The sequence below is a fragment of the Colobus angolensis genome, unplaced genomic scaffold, assembly GCF_000951035.1.
Source record: "Colobus angolensis palliatus isolate OR3802 unplaced genomic scaffold, Cang.pa_1.0 Scaffold117, whole genome shotgun sequence".
In the NCBI taxonomy this organism is placed as follows: Eukaryota; Metazoa; Chordata; class Mammalia; order Primates; family Cercopithecidae; genus Colobus; species Colobus angolensis.
Window position 1 is genome coordinate 6,121,944 of NW_012112808.1, and position 24,314 is coordinate 6,146,257.

The following is a 24,314-nucleotide window of genomic DNA, read 5'->3' on the forward strand; positions in this document are numbered from 1 at the left end:
ATGCACCTATAGTCCCAGCTACTCAGGCGGCTGAGGTAGGAGGATTTCTTGAGTCTGGTGGAACAAGGCTCCAGTGAACCATGAGTGCAGTGCATCACTATACTCCAGCCTGGGTGACAGAGTGAGACACTCTCAAAAAAAAAAAAAAAAAAGGCAACACCAGCTACTCCATGAATACTACCCTCCTTGGGATCCATCACTTCATATATAGAGAGCCCACACTTGGGTGGGGTGGATATTAATATGTGAGGACACAGATGCTGCCCTCAGTAGAAGGTAGGCCAGATACATGAACATAAAACAAAAGGGAGGCCAGAGACATGAACATAAAACACGGCTCACGGTCCAGGCTACACACGATCAATGCCAAAGCAGATTCCCACTCAGAGGGTTCTGAAAAATTCCCTGGTAAGAGAAGCCTTGTGGTCATGAGAGTAAAGCTGAAATTCCAAAAGACCCCCCATCTTCTCTAGATGCCCATCATTCATCGTTTCCAGAAGGCACCCCACATTCACTTGTACTGGCTACTGTAGCCAAGCCATGGGCTTGGGTTCCAGGGTGAGTTATAGCATGTTTGGGCTGCCTCAGGGTGTTGGGCCAGCCCAAGCATTTTCGAGAGTTCAAATCTGTCTCATATTTTGTAGTGCATCTGGTAAAAATAATAATATTGATAAAGAACTTCAATGGCTCTGACAGGCAGCCCCAAAAAGTGGATGGCTGGAATTCTAAAAATATCCCTCGCTGTCTGCAGTTGGAGAAGACAGCTCACTAGTAGATGAGCTGAACATCAGAAAAAGTGGAGATGGGGTGGTGAACCAAAAATGATCTTTATACAGGGAAATAGCTGGGCTCTGCGGGAAGGCTTGGAAGGAGTCCTGGGGTCAAATTTAAGCCCTGCCATTTGCTGGCCATGTACACTTGGGCAAGTTCCTACATGCTCTGCATCGTCTGGGAAATGTGACCAGTAACTCCCTGCCTCCTACAAGATTTAGAAGAACTGAGAAAGTCCAGGTAATATACCTGGAGCATGCCTGGAATTAATTCCTGTCTCAATGAACAGTGGCAAATGTGATTATTATTATTATTGTCAATGATATTAATATATCCTTTGAAAATAAAAGAATGGTCAAAGTAACCTAAAGATGCCTTACTCTATTAAAGCTATTTGTGCTAGTTGTACTGATAGTACCATCAACGTCACACTCCCAGTAGGTTTTCTGCATCTTAAAATTTGACTTTGAACCTATGTTTTCTTCCTTTGTTCTCTTTGCTTGTGCTGCAGGAACCTGTTTTCCAGTGGGTAACATGAGAGAAAGTTAGAGCAGAGTGTTTTGTAGCCAGAGTGGCAGGCCCACCCTCAGGTGCCAGGAAGGGCTCTGCAGCTGGCAAGGGCTTATCGCCTTCCAGGCCTCTCTGGGTGTCCAGAGGTGCTATGTCAAAGGGCATCCTGTTAACAGTGAGCATCCCCGCCTCATGCTGCCCAGCTCATGAGAACTCACACAGCTTTCGACAGTCACTATCCTCAAAAGTCCTGAGTGCTTGGCAGATCTCATTTCTCACCCCTCTCCAAGCATGGATATAAGAGTGTTTTAGATGGAACTTCTTGCCACAAAACCACATCAATACGTAATACTGGAACATATTCTTGGGGAGATGGTTTATGGACTTCTAGGCAGTGTTGGCTGTTTCAGTGAGTTGAATATGTCAGCTATGGACAGCTTATTTAGATCTTGATTAATCTACAGATGTGCAATTCTATATCCTGATTACCGAATGTGAGTGTCCTTTCAAAGCTAATCTTAAAACTTGCATATCATTGAATCAGCCAAGTCATACAGCAAAAGAGGGTTTCAGTCCATTGCAATTTGGGAACGTATTTTCCGATTTTTCCCAGGCTACAAATACAGCAAGAATTATTCTTAATTGACGTTTTCAATAAAAAGCCCATTGGCAAATAATTTTGTACAGATTATGAATGGATCTATTAATGAGTTATTTTTGAGATTTTATCTCCATGCCAAGCATCCCAGGCTCCTCAGAAATTAAAGAAGTATAAGACAGAATTCTTACCTCTAAAATCTCCCATCACCTACAAAAGTTGCAGAAGAAATACTATTTCAGAGTGAAAATATTGATAGGGATTATAAAATACAGATAGAGTCACACCAACTGAGAGAGAAATGTAGCCGCCATTTTGATTAATGGCTTTACAAACTCTTATATGCAAATATATAATGTGTGTATGTACACATATACATAGATTATGTAATAAAAAAGAGATTGTAATGCTGTTTTTCATTTAGCAATGTATTGTGAATGCCTTTCCTTGTCACTTCATATTGGATTTACACAATCCCTTTTAAGGACGTCTTATTGAATGATGAACCACAGATTATATAACCCATTCCCCAAGGTATATTTTGCTAGGTTTGATAACTTATTGTAGTTAGCAAATTGTGGAATGAAAATACTAGTGCATATGTCTTTGTGCATTTGTCTGATATTTCCACAGGATCTAGCATTAAGGTATACTTTAGAATCTTACAATCTCATGGAAGAGACCAAACATATATGTGAAAAAGCAAACAAGCTCATGCAAAGCAGGGAGCCTGGGGGTACATTAGTGCAACTGCCAAGAGTCAAAGGCAAAAGAGATCATTTCATGCTTGGGTTGCCACAGAAGCCTTCATAAAGGACGGTTGCAAGTGACAGAAACTTAAAAGTGCTTAAGTGTAAAAGGCCTATTATTGGCTCATGAAATTGGAAAGTCCACTTTGATTTTAGACTGGAGCTGAGGTCAGGGGTCACATGGTGTCATTTGGGATGTGTGTGTGCCTGTGTATGTGTGTGCGTGTGCCTGTCCCATCTCTTGGGTCGGCTTCTCACTGTGAGAGCAGCATTCTTCTCAGGCAAGTTTTCTCTATATGACAGCTGCCTCTAGCAGCTCCAGATGTGGGGTGTTTATATCCATAAAAAGAGGGTGTCTCTCCCTCAGCTTCTCCATTTATCTCTGCTTGGCCCCTTACAGACCTGTCCCTGACTCTCCACTGTGTGACAGGGTATGGATGATCTATGGCTATCCTGGGTCATGTGTCTGCACCCTGTGTGAGTTGGAGAGGATGTATGACTGCCATCCTGAGGAGCACTTCTCAAAAGGAAAAGAGACTGGGAGGTCAATAAATGAATGCAATGACACTGCTGAGGTTGCTGGAACGTGAACCACACCTATTAGATGCTTTGAGAAGCAAGTAACAGAGATGTTCTAAATCAAACTGGCCTCAACAGTGCTCATGGTATGTTATGAAGTCAAGAGGTAGGGTGGGCACTTGATCAAGGACTCAGGGATGTTGTCAAGGGCTTAGGTTTTTTTTTGACTCAGGGTCAACTTCCTCTCAAGTCAGATTCCTTCAATATGACTGTCAGCAGCAATGAGGGCTCCCAGCTTCCTCCTCCACAACCAGCAACAGAGGGTGAGAAATGGCTCCCTTTGGCAAAAACTAAAAGCCTTTCCTGCTCTCTACTTGGGCCAGCCTAGGTCATGTGCTCACCTCTGAACCAATAGCCACAGCTAAGGAATACTACATACTGACTGACTAATCAGCATCCACTCCTGGAGAAAAGGATAGGGTCACCTTCCACATGCGCCATGGTGGATATTTGGACAAAACTGGGGTCTCCTTAAGAAAGAGTGGGAGAAGGATGTTGAGTGGTCAATCAACACTGAAATCCAAGATTTCATTAGTTAGAGAGGAAACGTGGGGTTGGATAGAGTGGAGAGGCAATTTCTGGCCAGAAGGTAGAATTCCAGGTGATACCCTGGTCATAGCTGACCAAGATGCAGAAGCAAGTTTGCAAAGCTTTCCTGCAGGGATCTGGTGAGTAAACAGGTTCAGTTGGAAGTGTCCATTTATTTATTCCCTCATTTCACATACCTTTATGGAGGACCTACTATGTACCAGGCCCTGTGCTGACTGCTGGGGATATGGCAATAATTACATGAAATTAATTATATGACATTGTATCCTCATGAACTTCTGGTGGAGGAGACAGACAACAGGTGAATTAATTTAATATATAATATATCAGGAAAAACCAAAGAGATAAATGAGATAGAGAGAAATGGGAGTGGGCGAAAGAGGTTGCCATCTGAGCAGGGACCTGAAGGGTGTGATGGCGTGATCCAGTGGGCTATCTTGCGGGAGAGTGTTCCAGGCAGAGGCAAGAACAAGTGCAAAGGCCCTGAGACAGGAATCCATGGCATGTTTCATGGAAAGGGAGGTGGTCAAAAGGAGAGTGGCAGGTGATAACATCAGAGAGGAAGCTGGGACCAGGTCACAGGGAAGTGTTGTGGGCATTGCAAAGACTTGGTATTTAAGATGTTGAATTCACGATGACAGAAGACATTATCAAAGCAGAGGGTGGATGGACCCTCATCTTCCTGGCTCTGCCTTCCTCTAACTTTAACCCCTTTTATCTCCTCTCTTCCAGGCCATATACATGTTCTATGCGCTGGCCATTGTGTGTGATGACTTCTTCGTCCCTTCCTTGGAAAAGATCTGTGAGGTACGTGCCTCATATTCTTGGTATGTGTGAGCCAGACTGGGGACTGAACCTGTGCCCTGTACTGTTCCAGCCTCCTTACCAAGGTCCTGGGGAGCCCTTGCAGGGCAGCTGCGGTGGAACCACCAGGCATCAGCATGTTTGAGAGCGATGGTCATTATTAGCACAAAAGTGCCATCAGTCCACTGAGCATTTCATGACACCCATCAATAATCAGACAAAAACCCACAGGACCAACCTCCCCAACTCCATTTAGACCTAACTAATGGTGCTATTTGTATTTTCCTTCCCCATTTTCTTTTCCTTTTAAACTCACTCTTCCTTTCTCTCTGTCATTTCCTCTACCCCTGTCTCCTGCGTTTCCTTCTGCCTCTATAACTCTCCTTTGATGATCCTTGGGGTCCTCACAGGATTAAAAACCTCCAACCGCATACCTCTGCCATGCTTCCTCTCTCTGTATATATACAGAAATGCTCCAAGTGGAAGCACTGACATGAAAGAATTGGCCACAGAGATCAGGAAAGTGTCCCTGTTAGAAATCATCACGGTGCATGCCAGGCTGAACAGCAAGTTAAACCCCTTTCATCAAAAAATATTCAGCAGATCTAGAACTCTGTCATTCTCTTGCCTCTTTCAACTCTTTGTCTGTTTGGAAATGTAGTTTCCTTTATCTGAAAGCTTTCCATTTTATTTATTTATTTATTTTTAAATTCAGAATCCCTGTTTCCAGAAGACATCTCCCTCAGACACATCTGTCCGGAACTCGGTTTCTGTATGCCAGTAGTTCTCAAAACTGGTTGTGTCTTCCCTTTCCTTCTCTCTCCCGTGAGTACCTGATCCAGTAGGTCTTGAGAGAGTGGGAGGGGGTAGAACTTGCATTTCTAATACGTTTTTCAGGTGATGCTGAGGCTGCTGCCTGGTCCAGGAACCACAGACTTAGCGAATCACATACCCTAAACAGTTACTTCTACATCCTGGAAGTTAGTGTTGGATACTTAAATAAATAAAAAGTGTCCCACAGTAAGAATATTTAGAGAGCCACAGGAGGGGCTCTGTTCCACGGTAGCACAGAATAAGTGAGGTGGCGTCTGAAATGCACAGTGGGCAGGTGGGGAGGCCCTTTGTCCGAGGACTTCCACCTGGGAGTAGTGACCCTTATGTTAAAGGGGAGGAGGTGTTCCTCACCTGTAACTGGAGTCCTCTGTGATCTCTGAAATACCACCATTGGGTGGTTTATTCTTCATGTAGAGCAAAACCACTCTCTCTCTTTCCCGTGCAAATTTTTTGGTGTGAACATCAAAATTATATTCTGGAAATGTCAGTACAGCTGTCAGCACATGTTCTACTCAGTTGAGGAAATCCACAGAACCTGTGAATACTCACACCCTTGTAGGGGGAGGCAATCAATGAGCCAGAAAATGGCAGAAAAAGAGGGCGGGGTGAGTCTTTTAACAAAAAAAAGGGTTTTTTTTTTGTTTTTTTTTTTTTTTTGAGACGGAGTCTCGCTCTGTCGCCCGCGCTGGAGTGCAGTGGCCGGATCTCAGCTCACTGCAAGCTCCGCCTCCCGGGTTTACGCCATTCTCCTGCCTCAGCCTTCCGAGTAGCTGGGACTACAGGCGCCCGCCGCCTCGCCCGGCTAGTTTTTTTTGTATTTTTTAGTAGAGACGGGGTTTCACTGTGTTAGCCAGGATGGTCTCGATCTCCTGACCTCGTGATCCGCCCGTCTCGGCCTCCCAAAGTGCTGGGATTACAGGCTTGAGCCACCGCGCCCGGCCTAAAAAAAAGTTTTAAGGAGAGGAAAAGGAAAGAAAATGTTTAAGTGGGGGGTGTCATTTTACTAGGTCTCTGATACGGTTCAGTCGCTAAACAGTGTGTGTGACTGTCTGCTTGTCTTTAATCATCTCAAGAATTCTGTCAGGTGACTGATATTATCCCCTCTTTACAAACAAGGAAACCAGAGCTTAGAGAAGCTGAGCAGCTTGCCCTGGGTCAAGGGAGAGAGTCACTGTTTGAGCCCAAGTCAGCCTGAGTCCCAAGTCTTCAGACTTTTTGCTGCTCCCCTATCCAGAGACGAGCCTGGATCAGGTCATGGTGTTGTTAGGACTGGCTGCACTGCCCGGACCCACAGCGATACTGGACGAGTGGGCACAGAAGAGCAACCACCTTTTCCTGGGCTCTCCCTGCTTCCACCCTGAATCTGGTCTCATAAGCAAGATTCATATAACAACAGTAGGTGCCCCGTGCCTGTCTCCTGTAAAGACAGTGTTGGCTCCGTGGACCTTAAACAGCCTTAATTGCTGGGGAAACATTATGTCTGTGAATGGTGGGTGGGCTGAGGTCAGAGCATACATGTATTTAGAGATAGAGATCCTGACATGTTTACATCTTCTAAGAGTTGTGGGATCAATTCTCCCTGCAGTTACACTTTCTCACAAGATGAGAGGATCATGGTGTGGGTCCACCAGCAGTGGCCTAGAGGACCTCTCGGCCCTGGGCTCTGTTTACTGCCTGTGCTTTCCCTAATCACCTTTTAATGATTCGGTATTGTGTTTCATGGTTGCTCGTAGACTAAAACTGGGAGTAGGGCAGAAAAACACAGAAGGATGTTGTTTCCAGCTTTTGTGAAAGATGAGTAGGGAGAGAAATCCACACGATTCAACAAATCATTGCTTGGAGGTCAGGGCAGATTCTCACTCAGTCTCAAATACTTTAAAGTTAAAAGCAGAAAAATGTGGAGTTCTGGAAAAGGCAAAGAAGAGAAACTGGGAGAAAGAGAAGGAGATAAAGGCAGTGATCCAGGATCCGAAACTGGGGTCCGGCCCTGGTGCTTGCAAAGCACCTGCTCCGTGCCAGCCCCTTCCCCTGTCTGGACCTCACTTTCTGCTTGTGTGAAATGGCAGCGCCTAGATTTTGAACAGCCGAGATATCATGGCAGAACATGCAGAGAGGGTCTCCAGAGTTTAGAGAAATCCTATAAGCCACAGTAGATAGACTCGGCTGCATTGAGGTGGAAAGGGAGAAAGGCATTTCAAGAAGAAGAGTGAACTTGAACCAAAGCTCAGTGAGGGGAAGGGCCTGGCATCCCCAAGGACCATGAGGCTGAGCCCTGGGTGGGGCAGGCTTCATCTAGGAAAGATGAAGTTGGATGGGGAGGGTAGGAGGCTTTGGGACCCATGTGGAGGCTTCCAGGACAGCAGTGGGACATTTGAGCGGCGGAGGATGTGACAATAGGTCTGGAACACTACTCACCCCTCTGATGTCAGCACTAAGTTGGTCTCTGCCTGGACCAAGCTCTATGCCAGGGGCTGGGAGGAAACTAGATCACACAGTGTGTCCCATCCCATCCGAGGGCTCCTAGCTGCAGAGCAGCTCCAGGGTAATACCCACAGGGGGCTGGAGGAAGTGGAGGGAATTGGCAAGTGCAGAAGTGCAGAGAGAGAGTGGGGGAAGGAGAGATTGATGCTGTGAGGGATAGAGTTGGGAGGAGATCAAGAAAGGGCTTGTGCAAGGGGCAGGATTGGAGCAGCCCTTAGAGGGAAGGTGTTAGAGGCCAAGTATTTTGAGGAAGGGTATTTGGTGAGAGAACATCTGAGCCGCAAAACCAAGATGGGGTTTTGCACCAGCATACCGGCAGCCCTGCATGCCAGGCTGGGCGTTAGGAATTATTCCAAGCTCTGGAAGCAGCTGGGGAGGGCTTTTGAGGGCTCTGTCATAGTAGATAGGAGTCCAGAATCAAGAAGACTAGAGTCCTGTGAGATGTTGCCAGGGCTGAAGTGAACTGAGGATGATGGAGGGGTGTAAGAAGATACAGAGGAAGAAACAAACTGGCTGGATGAAGGAGAGAGGGGAACTGGACATGAACCCAAGGTTTGGATACTACAACTAATATCCCAGCAGGACAGAACCACAGCAACACACGGCTCCCGCCTCCTGGCAGGTCTTGGCAAAGCATACAGGTTGCTGCGAGCTGTGCGTCAGGCTACCTCACTCACAAACTCTTAGCTCCATGGGACGGGAGTGCTTGGGCGCCCCTCACAGCCTCACCTTGCAACTTTGCAGTATCTGTGCCTCCATCTTAGGGTCTGCTCAGCATCCCATGTGAAGCTTCACTGTCCAGCCGACAGCGAAGCGACCCAGGATCCTAGATCAAAATCCTCAAATAGGACTCCTCCTGCAAACTATTGTGAGTCAGTCAATGGAGGCCAGTGACCTACACCAGGGCCACACTGCCCCTCTCTGGCTGAGCAAGGAAGTGCAGCTGTTGGTGCCACTGGAAGAGGAGGATGTCACTCAAGCTTGACTGCCAGGAGGGAACTGTCATACTCCAAGTATGCTGGCAGCCAGCAGCATACTTTCTGGGTCATGACTGAATGCAGAAATGCAAAATCTGGTAACCAGCCTCTAATGTATAATTGCCTTGTCTTCTTGCAAATCACCTTTTGGTTTAACAAACAGGGTAACATGGAGAGCTCATTGTATAAACTCCATCTTGGCAGGGCTGATGCCTCTTTACCTTCATTCTCAGCTTTAAGCCCCTACTCCCACTCTCTGATCCCGGGGTTTCCAGACTGCCTCAAGGAAGGGGAGTGGGTTTCAGGAGGGTGATCCCCACATCCACACCCCAGCATGCCTCCATAACCTCCTAAAGACTCACAAACTGGTTACCATGAGCCTCATTTAGCCTGAGATCAGCATAGTATCACAAAAATCAGGAAGTTTTGCATAAAAGTTTGGATTATTGGCATCTCTTAAAAATCAGAATATCTGGCCACACTGAGGGAACTGGGCAATGCTCCCATAGAAAAGAGGTGAATGCCCCCATCATAGCCTCAGATGTACCATCTGCTGTGGCCTCCCATGGGCCCACCTCCACTCCTGACTGTCATCTGCACAGCCCCTGGGGGAATCCTAGATCTTCCCAAGAGGCTTTAGCTCATAAGGACATGCAGTTCCCTCCCCAAACCTGTCCCTTGAGGAGGAGCTCTGGCTCAGCAGGGGTTCGGCAACAGTGGCTGGGCTCTGTGAGAAGAAGGGGGCTGAGAGGGACTAAGTACCAGCCCCAGGTTCCATTGTTCCTGCTCTCGGTGAAGCCCCAGGCTTTGCTTCGCAGGACTTGAACTTGTTGTCACAGTCACCTCTCTTCCCAGATGGAATCCCAACTCACCCGTGCTTTGTCTTTGCTCCTCTGTAGCGCCTGCACCTCAGTGAAGATGTGGCTGGGGCCACATTCATGGCAGCGGGCAGTTCGGCCCCAGAGCTGTTCACGTCGGTCATAGGTAGGTGACAGACTGAGGGACATCTCAGCCCTTCACTGTCTGAAGGAAAGGGGCTCTGGGAAGAGATGGCCCCCAGACAGAGACTGTCTGCCCCTCATAGAAAATGATAATCCAGGGGCCCCAATGAGTAGAACATCAGCCTCCCATCTACTATTGTTTTATTTATGTGATGCTTTTACTGTGCATGAACTTGTCCCAGACCCCGAGCCCCCCACACTCCTGTGCAGCAGTCATCCCTCTGTAGATTAGAAAGCTCTCTCCACCCTCAGCTGTTTCCTGTAGATTCTGAGAACAATCTAATGCTTATGAAAGGTTCCCCATGCCCACTTTGGAATGCAACAGGGCCACAGCAGCCAGGCTGATGTGGGATCTGTATTTCAGGGGTCTTCATCACCAAAGGCGACGTGGGAGTTGGCACCATCGTGGGCTCAGCGGTATTCAACATCCTGTGCATCATTGGCGTCTGTGGGCTCTTTGCTGGGCAGGTAAGACTGGGGGCTTCTTTGTGATGGCAAATGTGATATTGGGGAAAGGGGAGTCCTGGAGTTTAGGCAGGAGATTGTCTTGCTGGAACACAACTTGTATCAGGGCCCAGTGGTTTGGGCAGCAGTGATTTGGGACCTCACATCCCAGGAGGCTGGCCCAGCTGGAAGTGGAAACTGGTAAGCCACCATTAGTTGGTCTCCATATTGATGGAATATAGAATGCTCAGGTCCACAAAAATAATTAACCAGCCTGAAAGATGTAGGTTACAATCTGAAGGGTTCCACACTCATTTTGGTATGCTACTGATCTGAACTAGAATAGCCTAGAACACTTTTAGGTATGATTTTTGCTCAGTGGAAGTAAAATACATGAGAATCTGCTGAACAAAATGTGCAATCATCATGGTTTAGGATACAGTCTAACCTTTTTTGACTATAGTAGAGCATTTCATTTCTCTGTTTTAGCATGCCTTTGGGGTCATGAAGGGCTTTGCAAGCCTGCAGTTTACCTATGGAGTTGATGCCACTTCCAGGTGGTGTCCTGGTATCTGTGTTCTTTATGAATACCGGAGTCTGTTTTGGAAAGCTTGGGGAAGGTGCTCAGAAGCCACTGCATGGGAGGCTCTGGGCGACTGAGACTACAGGACACTGCAGCAGTGCCTGGAGGTTTGTTTGCAGGGTTTGCAACTGCTTTGCCAACTCTGATATCCTAAATTTCTCCGTAGGAATTTTATTCAGAAACAACACAAGCTTGAGGTCTCTTCCCAAATACCCATAACTTTGTGTATCTTCTAGTAAAAGTCACTTCCAAAAGCTCATGGAGGCTACTCCACTTTCAGTATCAAGGAAACTGTTGATCGTAATCACTTGATCAGCAGCCTTGATATGAACAGTGCGCTGTTCTACTAGAAGCAGCTGATTGGGTCACGGGGCTAAGGAAAGCCCCGGGGCAGCCTTCCCCACACCCTTTGCCAGGCCCCTTACCTCACAACAGCGGCAAGGGGCACCCCGTGCTGCCTGTTCCGCTGATGTAGACTCAAGGGTCTCCATGCAGGACACCCCTGGTCCACCATTGCATTCTCCGCTGCCCATTTTTACTTCCGTCATCTTCATGTCTGTTGATTTGTCTGGATTGCCTGGTGTGTCAGTTGCTTTCAGGTGACACGCAGAGGGATACCTGGATCTCATCGGGACTCAGCTCCAGGACCCACAGGTGGACGGGTTCCTTCTTTCAGGAGAAGGGGCTCCCAGTACATGGTGACTGAGCTCTGCTCAGCTCCCTAGACTGAATGATTTCCCTCTTGTCATGCTTTCGGTCAGTGAGCTCATGTCTTAGATTTTGTGGACCCACAATATGTGCTTTCTGAATCTCCCATAAATGTAGTTAGTACTTTTTTAAAAATGTGTCTCTGCCTTTGCCTTTGGTGCTGTTTGCACTTCCCTGGCTCTCCTTTGCCTTGGACACCTGCCCGTGGCCTTCCAGAGATGAACAGCAGAAGAGTCTGTCGCTGTTAGCACTCTCCTAATTGGCATTGTCACCATCAGCAGTATGGTTATTAGTCTAGCTGTTGTTAGTGTTGTCATTAGTTCATTCATCATTTGTACCTGAAGCTTGATTCAAAAGCAAGCCCAGAGGAAGAGAGATAATGTAGAGAAATGAAACAAATGACTGGGGAGCATCTAGTCAGTGCCACACAACTAATTACTTATGAAATGGCTTGGATGCATGTGTGGCTCATCACTCATTAGCAACATGGCTCATCCCAGCTTGGTTGGAACACCTGCATCAAAGGCAAAGGGCTCTCTGAACTCCAAAAAATGCTGGTGTTTGTCCCTTCACTCACTCCAGAAGGTCTTTGCTGGCTCGCCTCACAACCCCATAGCCATGGACAGAAGTAACAACCATGACTGTTGGGAGAAGCAGTCCACGCGATGACTCTGGATGCCAACCTTTCCTTCTGACTTTCCTGTCCTGTGCCCACTTGAAGATTTTCAAGGCCATCCAGCTCAGGGTTGTGTAGGATCCTTCAAGTCTTTGCAGAGAAAGCAAAATTATGTTTTGGAAGAACATGGGCTGGGGAATCAGGCGGGTCTGTGTTTGAATCTTGATTCTGCCATTTCCTGGCTGTGAGACCTTGGAGAAGTTACTTATGTTCTCAAAGCCTCATTCTTCTCATCTATAGAGTGGGTATAAGCACACCTACTTCCTAGTGTTGCCATCAGGATGAACTATAGCACCTGTTCTACATGGTAATAGCACCTGTTCTACATGGTAATAGCACTTGTTCTACATGATAAGTCAGTCTCAGTTAGACACCATTAGCAATGCTCAGAATATGCATCCCTGGGATTCTCACCTCCAAATTCCACCGAGGTCACTGTGATAATTTGACCAACTCGTTGATAGAACTTATCTAACGGTCAAGGGTGTCTACAGCTTAATTAACAGACACAGGATACTCAATGGGAAGGGAAGGGATAGTCAGGGAGAAGGTCTTCTAAGTGGAAATCAAAGTAAGGAGATGTTCATAGAAAAACAATCTCAAAAGACTGTTACTTACTTCTGTGCTGTCTATCAGTAGGAGGGAAAAAAAAAGAAATAGCAGCTTCCCAGCCTCACACAGGGAGAAGCTCTCCCAAGTGGTGGAGTTGGTGCAGTGGAATGTTATGGCAAAGGCTGGATATTGGGAATTGAAGCGATTAATAAATCCAATCATGGGTCTCACTTAGCATTTTATTTATGTTGATCTGCACTTTCATTTGGTTGGGAGAATTACCAGCAAGTGCCCGTGGGCCTCCCTCTACGAATTTCAGCATGGAGGGTTGCACATGACCAAGTCTGTTATCCATCTGAAATTAAAGTAATTAAGCTATAAGGTTTGAGTTCCTGTCTCAATTAGGGTTTTGATGAATTCAGTGTAATTAAATGTCTGCTGTATTTGCAGTTTGCAAACATAGCCCTCGCTTCAGTGTTCGCCTAAGGTGCTTTGGGGAGTTTCATGGGACAAAAAGGAAATTGCTGCTTAGAAAGTGGCTTACAGAGAGGTTCTTGGCATCACTGCAAGACATTTACAAGGCTGTGGTCCTACAAGTTTCCTTTATTTAAAAACGAAGCATAATAACAAGAAAGAGAAAACACTGAGCTTTTGATGCAACATACTAATGAATTTTGCGCATCATATTGAAAGGACTTCATGCCAGTTTTGTAAAACAACGTACTTATGAATTTCAATCTGCCATTCAGAGCATGTGAAGATTTAAATGCATAACCACAAACAGAAATTACTCAGTTTAACTGCATCCCAGGTTAGGACTTTCATATTCAGGTTATTACAGGGCGGCAGATGGCTTCAGTTTATAATAGAGAGCTCCAATATCAGCCCTACTGGCATCGGCAAAATGTGCCTGATGTTCTTTGGCAAGACCCGTCTCATCTTGGCTGGATTTGCCTTTCTTCAAATAATACTGGCTCGTTTAAACAAACCCTAGCAGCACCCAGAGGTTGCACCTCTGAATTGAAATCCGCCTGCATTTGGGTTTCCCAGGGAGACTCTAAGCAAGGACTCAAGTGCAAACAGTTGATTTGAAAGGTGATCCCAGGAAGTGCTTGTGGGACAGTGTGGAAGGAAGGCAGGGAAGAGAAAGGAGTGGAGGAAAGTGTGTTAGCAAGCCAGTTATCACTATGGGCAACTGAGATCTAATTCTTCTGTGGGAACTGGGAGACAGTTTAACGGGAGAGCCACTAAGTTATCTCACGTAAGGAGGCAGGGGAGCTATAGTATTTATCCACCAGCTTCCATCATTCATTGCTTCAAGACTGCTCTTAAGGGATATTAATTCCCCAGCATTCAAGCTTGCTGGGCCCAGGCAGAGTGGACTTTGGGGCCTAGGGGAAACCCCCAGACAAAGAGATCTAGGGACAGCAGTGGAAAGGGCCTGAAATAGTAAAGGTGGGGAAATATGAATGAGCTCATAATAAAGCATTTGCTACGAACTCAAGACAAAGGCTTTAAAACAATCCACTTGGTGGGTCTCATATTCAGCTCCCTTAGATGAAACAGAAGCTTTAGTACTAGGCAGACTATAAAGTGTCTAGGGCCAGGACATGTTGCATTTAAAGAATTTCCTCTAATGTTAAAAATAACAGCTACTGTTTATTAAGCTTCTCTAACATTCAGGCACCACACTAGATTCTGTATAAATATTTGCAGAAATACACCCACTGAGTTGTAAGATAGTTATCATCCTTCTTTACAGGCAAGAAAATTGATACTGGGGAATTCAGTACCCCCCGCCCCAGATGGCAAAGGGTCTATTGTGAGGTAGTTAAGACTGAATTTGAGCTCACATCAGTTGGTTATAAATTCCATTCTCCTTCCATATGGGGGATCTATGATTTTAAAATCTCCAGATGTTATCTTTGCATTCTTATGATTAGCCTTGGATTTTATGTGTTCTTTGGAAGTTTGGGGTGTGGGAGCTGGGGTCAATGCCAAGAAAACAGGCACATTAGCAAAATGGTGGTAGCCCATGATCAACAATGGAAGTATTAGGTTGGTGCAAAAGTAATTGCGGTTTTTTCCATTATTTTCAATTACTTTTGCACCAACTTAATATTGTACTTAACCCAAACAATGTGCAGCTAGAAGTTTCTCTTATACTCAGATGGCATCTCCCACAGCTGAGCTTTTGCTTCCACCACGGATGGACGAGTCAGGCTAATAAACACAGCAGGAGACCCACAGGCTACCCCAGCTTACCCCATATGCCTTTATTTCTAACTTATTGTTCCCTAGACAAAACCCAGCACATCATCTCCCTTGTTCCAATCCTGAGACACATCCAGATTTTTCCAAGAAGCTGGAGACAGAGGACAGAGGAGGCCAAAAACCACATGCCAATAGTTTTGCCAAACCTAAAAATAGGGGCTGGAGGCCTAACATCCACTCCAAGGAGGGAGATGAAATTGCAAAGAAGAGAATGAGTGATCTGTCAAGAAACCAAGGGGGCAGGTGTGGGAGAAAGCTTCACCCAGGAGCCAGGGTGCTTCTATACAGGATGCTGTGAGTAGCAGAGAGCAGAATGTGTGGTGCAGGAGTAGACCAAGGCCAAGGTCAGGTCCAGCTGAGGCAGCCAGTGAATTCCATCACACCCAGTAAAACTGGGTTTCTCCTGGCATCTTCTGCAGACTGTGGCATCAGGAGGCAGACTCCTGTTAGAAACAGAGCCCTGGGCCTAGCCCCAGGCCAACTGAATCAGAAAAGCAGCTCACCTGCTTCAGCTCCATCTGCAGGCTCGTCCTAGACAAAGCGTGGCCCTGGATGAGAGGCAGCCTCCAGCAGTTGGTCCAGGCAGGGTAGACAGTCATGCTGAGGCCCCAGTCCTATGACTGACCATCTGCCTGAGGCTGTCTCTTGCACTGTCTCCTCGTAGTTTCTTTCCTTGGTCATCCCCACTCCAACCCCCTCAAGGCCAGGTCCTGACAGGGCCCCACACCTGATCTCCCCCTGACAGATGCTGTTGGTTTGAGGCCGAGAGTTCTACTAAGGCCACCCAGCTGGCTCTGTGCTGCTCTGTTTTCATTGCCTCTACAACTTCACCCCAGATCTCTGTGTTAGCTTTGACCTTGGCTCACAAAATTTGTGTCTTGCTTGTTCTACTTCTATGATATGATCTCCTGAAATCAGATTCATTCTCAGGTCCACATCTACATTAATTAGAAGCTTTCAGTCTCAGGTAACTACAACAAAAAAATCCCAACTCTAATTGGTTTCTTAAATGAAATAAATTTATTGGTGTCTCTGAAAAGCACAAAGGAAAATGAACATCAAGTATGGCTTGATCAGGACTTCCAGTCCCATTGTTGTGATTCTTTTATCTCTACTCTCCTCTGTTTCCTTCCTCAGACTAGTTTTTTGTGTGGCAGAAAATAACTGTAGCATTTTCAGGCCTCATATACACATACCACATTGGCAAGGAAAGAGAAAGAGGATGTCTCCTTGGCCGCCACACCTCATTCCCCATCCCCCCATAGCATCATCAAACAAAAATCTGATTGGGCCAACTTAGGTCACCTGACCATCCCTGAACCAATCATTGTGGCAAAGGAACTAGTTACTCAATTGGTTTAGGTTAATCAAGAAACACATACCCATTTCTCCCTTCCCTCCAGAGCTAAGAATCTAATCACTTCCACCCCAAATACACAGTTTCTGGTTTATTATAAAAAGCAGACATAAATGACTACAGGACAAAGCCTATGCAATATCATGTGCTGCCTCAATGTCTGCTTTCCCTGGGCTGGTAGAACACAAAGGAAAAAATGCACATAGATCCACTGTAGCTCTTGGTGTGGACATATGCTCTCATTTCTTTCAGGTAAATAACCTAGGAATGGGATTACTGGGTTATATGCTAAGTATGTTTGTAAGAAACCACCAACAGCTTTGCAAAGTGGCTAAGCCATTTGTATTTCCACCACCTACATGTGGGATTCCAGGTGCCCCACATCATCACCAGCGCTTAGTATTATCAGTACTGTTCTGTTTTATTTTCATTTTAGCCGTTCTATTGAGCATCAGTGGCACCTCGCTACGGTTTTAATTTGCCTTGCCCTGACGAGTCATAATGTTGGGCATTTTTTAACAGACTTCTTTGCCATCTTTTTTGGTGAAAAGTCTGTTTAAATCATTGCCCATTTGTTAGTCAGGGGTTTTGTCCTCTTCTTATTCTGTTGTCCAGGCAGTGTCTAAATCATCGCACAGGACTAAGCACTCCTCTGAGTCCTTCCGTCTAATTTATTTCCATGGCCAAATCAATAGTGGGTAGAGCCATTGGAAATGATTTAGACTGATTATGGCAATGTTTTATTAGTTCTGTTGCTTGGATTTGGGTTTGCAAGAGAGGTACTCATAATCAGCACTGTGCAATGGGGGAAAGAAAATGAAGCAATCATTTCCCTTTAGTATGGCACACCTGGGTGTATCTGAGATGCATCATTCCAGAAATGTGAAGAGAAAAGCAGGAACCTCTCGTAGCCTGCATTGAGAACTCCTTCCATGTAGTTTTCATGATGCTCCTTGAAAGTGAGTAATATTCATGTTTCTTTTGAAACTCACTTTCAAGGAGCACCATGAAAATTACTAGAAGGAATATTCATCTCCTGAAATTCACTGCCTACATCCTTGGCAAAGACTTTCTTTTTTTTTTTTTTTGAGAGAGAGAGTCTCATTCTGTTGCCCATGCTAGAATGCAGTGGCCCGATCCTGGCTCACTACAACCTCCACCTCCCGAGTTCAAATGATTCTCCTGCCTCAGCCTCCTGAGTAGCTGAGATTACAGGTGCCTGCCACCATGCCTGGCTAATTTTTGGATTTTTAGTAGAGATGGGGTTTCGCCATGTTGGTCAGGCTGGTCTCCAACTCCTGACCTCAGATGATCCGCCTGCCTATAAGTGCTGGACTTACAGGCGTGAGCCACCGCACCTGGCTGGCAAAGACTTCCAGTGTACAAGGATCCCAGAGTCTTACCACCATCGCAGCTGAGCACTGTCCTAAGGTGAGAGTCCATCTTTGGGGCACAAATGTCACTTCTTTCCATGACTCCGTATTCCCCACACTGCCTCCTATCACAGCAAGTGGGGCTCTTAGCAAGAATCTGCCACGTGAGCCCATGGCTAATTGAACCAAAGCCAGGTCACCAGTTAGCAAAATCACAGAAAGAGGTAGAGACTGGGCAGCCAGGCAAGTAGCTGAACCTGGCAAGTAGCTGAACCTGAGTTGAAGGTTAAGTATAGTGAGGACAAAAGCCAGTCAGAGGGGCAGATGCTTGTTTCATGTATGCTTCCCTTTAACAAGCACACCTACAGTACTTACCTTGTGGCAGGCACTGTCTCGCAGCGTTACATATGTGAACTCATTGTGATCCTTTTAATAACTCCTGGAGAAAGACACTGTTGAGAAACGAGGAAACCAAGGCTCAGAGAGGCTGAGTAATGTGTCAGCCACAGAACCAGTGAGTTGGGAGACGTTGAGGGCTGCATGGGTCCAGCTAAACAACATAGGCAAAGCAGGGTAACTGCTTCTTCAAGCCTGGCTCCCAGAGTCAACTTAGACCAGGGGCCTCACGCCCTAACCTTCCCTCCACAGTGTGGCTGTCCTCAATATTCCTTCACATCTCAGTGCCCTCTTATCACCATGAAACCCACCTCAGCGGGTAATCAGAGGGGCATACTTGGGTGCAAAGGGACTGGTGGCACAGCAAATGCCTCCTTCCCCACTGCTGCAACATGTGGCATCTGCTGAGCTTGCGTTCTCCTGCTGGACCCCGGCCGTTCACTCCTGAACCCCATAACTGCCGGGTGGGCCCAGGCACCCCCAGCCTTAGCACAGAGACCTCTCATCTCCACACCTGTCCTTTCTGCACAGGCAGAGCCAGCCTGCGTGCCAAGTGAGGGGAGGCCAAGGATTCCAGTCATGGCCTTCAAACTCCACCCCAGGGCAAAGAGGCACTGGAAAGCTTCAACTGATAACAGGGCACACAGGACATTAGCAAGTCACAAAAATGTATGTGTAGCAGGCAGGGAAGTCTTCCACCTCTGTTCCTTCAGCCAGTGTCCACTGAGGACTCCCTGGTCTTCCCTCCTATCAATCCCCTATGTAGGGCACTGTGTGGGCAGTGACAGAGCAGACCAGACTTCATGCCCTAGGTCCAAGAAGCTACAGTCCAGGTAACTATGGCATGAACCACGCCAGCAGCTGAGGCCTGAGACCACCTAGAATCTAAAAATGCAGGCCCATCTTTACACAATAATGTGAATTAAAGGTGGTTTGTCTCGTAATTATTTGTGAATTTAAAGCCAGAGTCGTAGTCCACTGATTGTGTTCTAAGGAGAAATTTGTATTATAGTCTTCTTTGGGCAGTAAGTTCATTCACTGATTTAACAAATATTTACTGAGAGCTTACTATGTGCCAGGCAGAGTCTCACGCACTGAAGAGACACTAGAGAAAAAATTACATTCTAGTAGTAGGCTTCGAAATGTTAAATACTCAACAGAGATGATAGATTGGTAGATAGGTGAGTGGGTGGGTGGGTGAGTGGATGGATGGACTGATAGATGGAGAGAGAGAGAGAGAGACAGAGTAAGATATTAATATAGTGGGATAGTGAGATAGGGAGAAGATATATGGAGTCAGGTGGTGGCCAATGCTATGAAAAAGCAATACAGCATGGTAAGAGTTAAAGAAAGTACTTCACCCTCGCTAAAGCTGTTCCTCCACCTTCTCCACTATTCACCACCCATCCCATTATCCAATGCATTTCCATCAATAACTTTTGTCTTCTATTATCTGATCATCGATTGGTTCAGATGCTCCTTGCCTGTGTTCTCCCATGGGTCTGTGAGCTCTAGGAGGGAAGGAACCTTTCCTGTCTTGTTCACCTCAGTATGCTTTGTGCCTGCCCCTAATAAGCAGTGAATGGAAGTCCACATGAAACCAATAAGAGAGAAGTTACTGTGTTATAAAGAGTTTCCAGGGAAGACACCACTGCAAGCACTGATAGCATAATGCCGTGAAAAAAATATTAAGACAGTCCACTCTGTGAAGAAAATGGCACCATTTAAAATGTAGTCTCTGATTTGGTGCAGTTTTGAACATGAGTCACTCTCTGAGCAGAAGGAATGTGCCATCCCAGCAAACTGCCAGCCATTGCCCCCAGGAACAGTGTAAAATGCTGGTCTTCTAGGCTCACAAGCTAGAGTAAGAAAACAGCAAGGCCAAGGGCAATAGGAAGAGGCATATCCATCAACCATCCCCATCCCTGGCAACAGTGAAATGGATGTTGTGTCTGCTTAGACACATCATGCACTTTTTCTGCTGAGGGAATCACTGTGCTAGGCTATGAGTTCCCCAAGAACCCAGCCCATCTCTGCCTGTTCCTCATGCATCTGCAGCACCAAGAGTAGTGTGGTACATGGTAAGGTCTCAAGCATCTTCGATAAAGGTCTGGCTAACTGATATCCTGCCCTTGACACAGGGCAGGGGAGGATAGGTATAGGATCAGTTCACAGAGACCATCAACTGGCACAGACATGCTCAGGGACTATTCTAGGGGCGCCTGGGTAGTCAGATGGGTGCATGGATGAATGAATATCATAAGTTGCCACCAGATACACCAAAGACAAAGTGAGTTGAAACAACACAAACTCTATGGGTAGCATTTGAGACACAGTCACGAAACAGAATTATTGGTTTCATGTGGACTTCCACTCACTGCTTATTAGGGGCAGGCACAAAGCATACTGAGGTGAACAAGACAGGAAAGGTTCCTTCCCTCCTAGAGCTCGCAGACCCATGGGAGAACACAGGCAAGGAGCATCGAGCATCTGAACCAATCGATGATCAGATAATAGAAGACAAAAGTTATTGATGGAAATGCATTGGATAATGGGATGGGTGGTGAACAGTGGAGAAGGTGGAGGAACAGCTTTAGCGAGGGTGGTCAAGGGAAGTGCCTCAAAGAAACCCCAAATCATGACAGCAACTCCAACCAAGATCTGGGAGAAGAAACTTCCAGATGGGAAGAATAGTAAATGTTCATACAAAAGCAAGCTTGACATGTTTGAGGATCATGGAACAGGCCAGTTTGGAGCCTGGTGAAGAAGGGAAATATGGCTGGGAGTGCTCAGAGAGGTGGTAGCCAGAGGCAGATCATGTCCAGCCTTGGGTCATGCTGAGGATGCGGGTGCATTGGGAAGCTACTGGAGAGTTTTAAGCTGTTGACCTTTATGCAATTTATATTCTGGGAATATCACCCCAACTGCTTGGTGGGGAAAGGATCCTACATGGGCATGATGGTGACCAGGAGACCAGGTAGGAAGCCTGTGGTAAGACTTGAGTGGCGTTGTCAGGAGTAAAGATAAGAAGTGGTTGCTATCTTTAGAATATTTTTTGGAGGTGATACCAAGAGAGTTTTCAGGTCAGTTGGAAATAGGAGTGATGAGATGGAGAAAATCATGGAAGAGTCCAGGATTTTTGTCCTAAGCAGTATAAATGGGTTAAGGAATATATGTTGACTGTGCAAATGAGTACAAATCGCCATGAGCAATTAGCAGCTTGTGTTCAGAAAGTAGGCATCCTGTTATCCAACACATTCTCAGGTCGACCATTGTGTGTCAGATCCAGAAAGTTGGTAGGGTCCCTGAGTAAATGGTGAGATTTTAATTAAAAGTTGTTGATGTTACACTGGCCCTGCCCAACCTCCTGAGCCACCCAGCCCTCTTACAGTCACAGCTTCCCTTGGTGGCACTTGTAGTGAAAGCCCTGATTGGCTCCTTCTAGGACTTCAGATACAGTGACACCTATGTCCTGGATAGTACTGCCCATCTCCAGGTCAACCTCAGTCTTTATGAATTTGAAATTGGCACCTAGGAGCTCCATAGACCCCTGGTGGCCATGCTTTTGCATATGGTGGAGCAGGATGTGAACAGGTGAAATACACAGCATTTGCTACAGTGTGGATTGACCCATCTTCTTCTCTGTCCTCTGCTTTCTCACACCCCCTTTCCCTGCCCATCCTAGGTCCAGCTAGAGTTTGGATATTTTATCAGACTCTGCTAGGCTGCAGTCTTATTATTCTGTGTTCCCTGAGCTCCTGACAAGCCTTATCTGTACTTGTTAATCCATCAGGCAAGAAGGACTCAGCTTGCAATTTTATTTTATTTTTTAATAAATATAATTTTTGCTAGGCACAGTGGCTCACACCTGTAACCCCAGCACTTTGGAAGGCCGAGGCGGGAGGATTGCTTGAGCCTAGGAGTTCCACACCAGCCTGGGCAACATAGTGAAACCCCATTTCTAAAAAAAAATTTTAAGAATTAGCCAGATATGGTGGTTCACACCTATATTCCCCGCTACTTGGGAGACTAAGGTGGGAGGATCCCTTGATCCTGGGTGGTCAACGCTGCAATGAGCTTTTATCACACCACTGCACTCCAGCCTGGGCAACAGAGTGAAATAACCCAAAAATAAAAATAACCCCAAAAATAAAATAAAATACATGTAATTTTAGAAAACACATATGGGATACATATTTTTCCATATTTATGAGGTACATGTGATATTTTGCCACATGCATGCAATATATAATAATCAAATCTGAGTATTTAGAGTGCCTGTCACCTTCAGTATTTATCATTTCTACATGTTGGGAACATTTCAAGTCCTCTCTTCTAGCTACTTGGAAATATACAATACGTTGTAGTTCATTGTGGTCACCCTACTCTGCCATCAAATATTACAACTTATTCTGTTTACCTAATGGTACGTTTGTACCCATTAACCAACCTCTCTTCATCTCCCCTCCAGTTGCTGGTATCCATCCTTCCTAGTTGCTGGTATCCATCATTCTACTTTCTACCTCCATGAGATTAACTTTTTTAGCTCCTACATATGAATGAGAACATGAGATATTTATCTTTCTGTGCCTGGCTTATTTTCACTGAACCTGATGATGTCCAGTCCCATCCATGTTGCTTCAAATGACAAGATTTCATTCTTAGGTACGGCCAAATAGTATTCCCTTGCATGTATATGCCACATTTTTACCCATTCATCCATTGGTGGACCCTTAGGTTGATTCCATACCTTTGCTATTGTGAACAGAGCTGCAACAAATGGCAGTGCAGTGTATCCCTTCAATATTGAGTTTGCAGTCTTAAAATGGAGAAGTGAAGGACACAACCAAAGGAAAGTTTGAGGAGTGTTTTGGGGTTTTTTTAATATGACAAAACACTTCTCTAGTCAAATCCTTTTATTTTCTAGGCCAATCTCCTTTTATTTTTTGTGAAGTAAGACATTTGTGGCCTCTTGCTGCAGCTGCTCTTTCCTGCAGGGGAAATCTCACCCTGCATTTGAATGGAAACCTGGAGCCTGGACCTGAGCCTGAATCTCCAAGTGAGAAAGAAACAAATGCCATTAACCTTTCCAGATGGTGTGCAGACCATCTAGGGCAATGGGAGGGCTCACACACCACGTGTCTGACTTTCACTGGCAAAGTAAGATTGTGTTGCAGTTGGCTGGGGGCTCTCCCTCCCCGACCCGACCAAGGGGGTGACTTATCTCGTGTGTGACAGGGAGGATGAGTTCCTTCTTCCCTTCCCTATAGTGAATATACATGAGCTGCCATTCCTTGGGAGATGAGAAAGAATAAAGCACACTGGCCTCAGGGTGCTTTATTTACTTGTGACTTTTTCCCACAATGAAATTGTGGCTGCAGTTGGGGCATGGAGAATTAGAATTAGGGCACTTGCTGAGGTACCAGCAGCTGGGAGACTCAAGGCGTGGGTACAGCTGTTAGATAACATGAAACCGCTACCCTTTTTCATTGTAAGATCTTGGTCATTATACAGGAAACTTTACTTTTTCCACTCTCTTGCTCTGTCTTTGATTACTGCAACATGCAGCTTCTAAATACATGTGTCCTGGCCTCCCCATAGCATCTTTGTGCTTGACCTTTTTCTTAAAATAACTAAAAATGTGTATATATATATATATATACACACACACACACACATATATATATACACACACACACACCTTCTACTCCCAGTTACTATTTTTATTTTTAAATTAAAAAGTTTTCATATGAATAGCTAATCTTTACTGGGAACTCGGTTGAGTCAATGTAAAATTATACGCATGAACTCGTTTAATCTTTGTATCAACCCCATGGTGTAGATTCTGCTTTCTTCATTGTAGGGATGAGAAAACAGAGCCCTGAGAGGGAGGTTGAGGGACATACCCCAGGCCACACAGCCAAGAGTAGCAACACAGAACAAGGCAATTTGGTTCCAGAATTTGTGTTCTTGATCTCTGTGGGGCACACATGAGTCAGTGGAGCAAAACAGAACAGAGGGGCTCCTGTCCTGGAGGTTGTAGAACACGTCTCACAAATGGAGGAGGAGGGCGTCCTAGATTATTTTGCGGTCCCTCC

At 45.9% G+C, this 24,314-nt stretch overlaps 1 protein-coding gene across 1 annotated transcript in view; it reads left to right on the forward strand.

The window, feature by feature from the left end:
- The window catches only part of SLC24A3 (solute carrier family 24 (sodium/potassium/calcium exchanger), member 3), a 446,911-nt gene that overhangs the window by 298,734 nt on the left and 123,863 nt on the right, over positions 1-24,314 (forward strand). Inside the window, exons 3-5 of the mRNA XM_011963037.1 lie at positions 4,489-4,563; positions 9,752-9,836; positions 10,218-10,321. Coding sequence (XP_011818427.1) covers positions 4,489-4,563; positions 9,752-9,836; positions 10,218-10,321 — 264 coding nt within the window. The remainder of the gene's footprint in view (positions 1-4,488; positions 4,564-9,751; positions 9,837-10,217; positions 10,322-24,314) is intronic.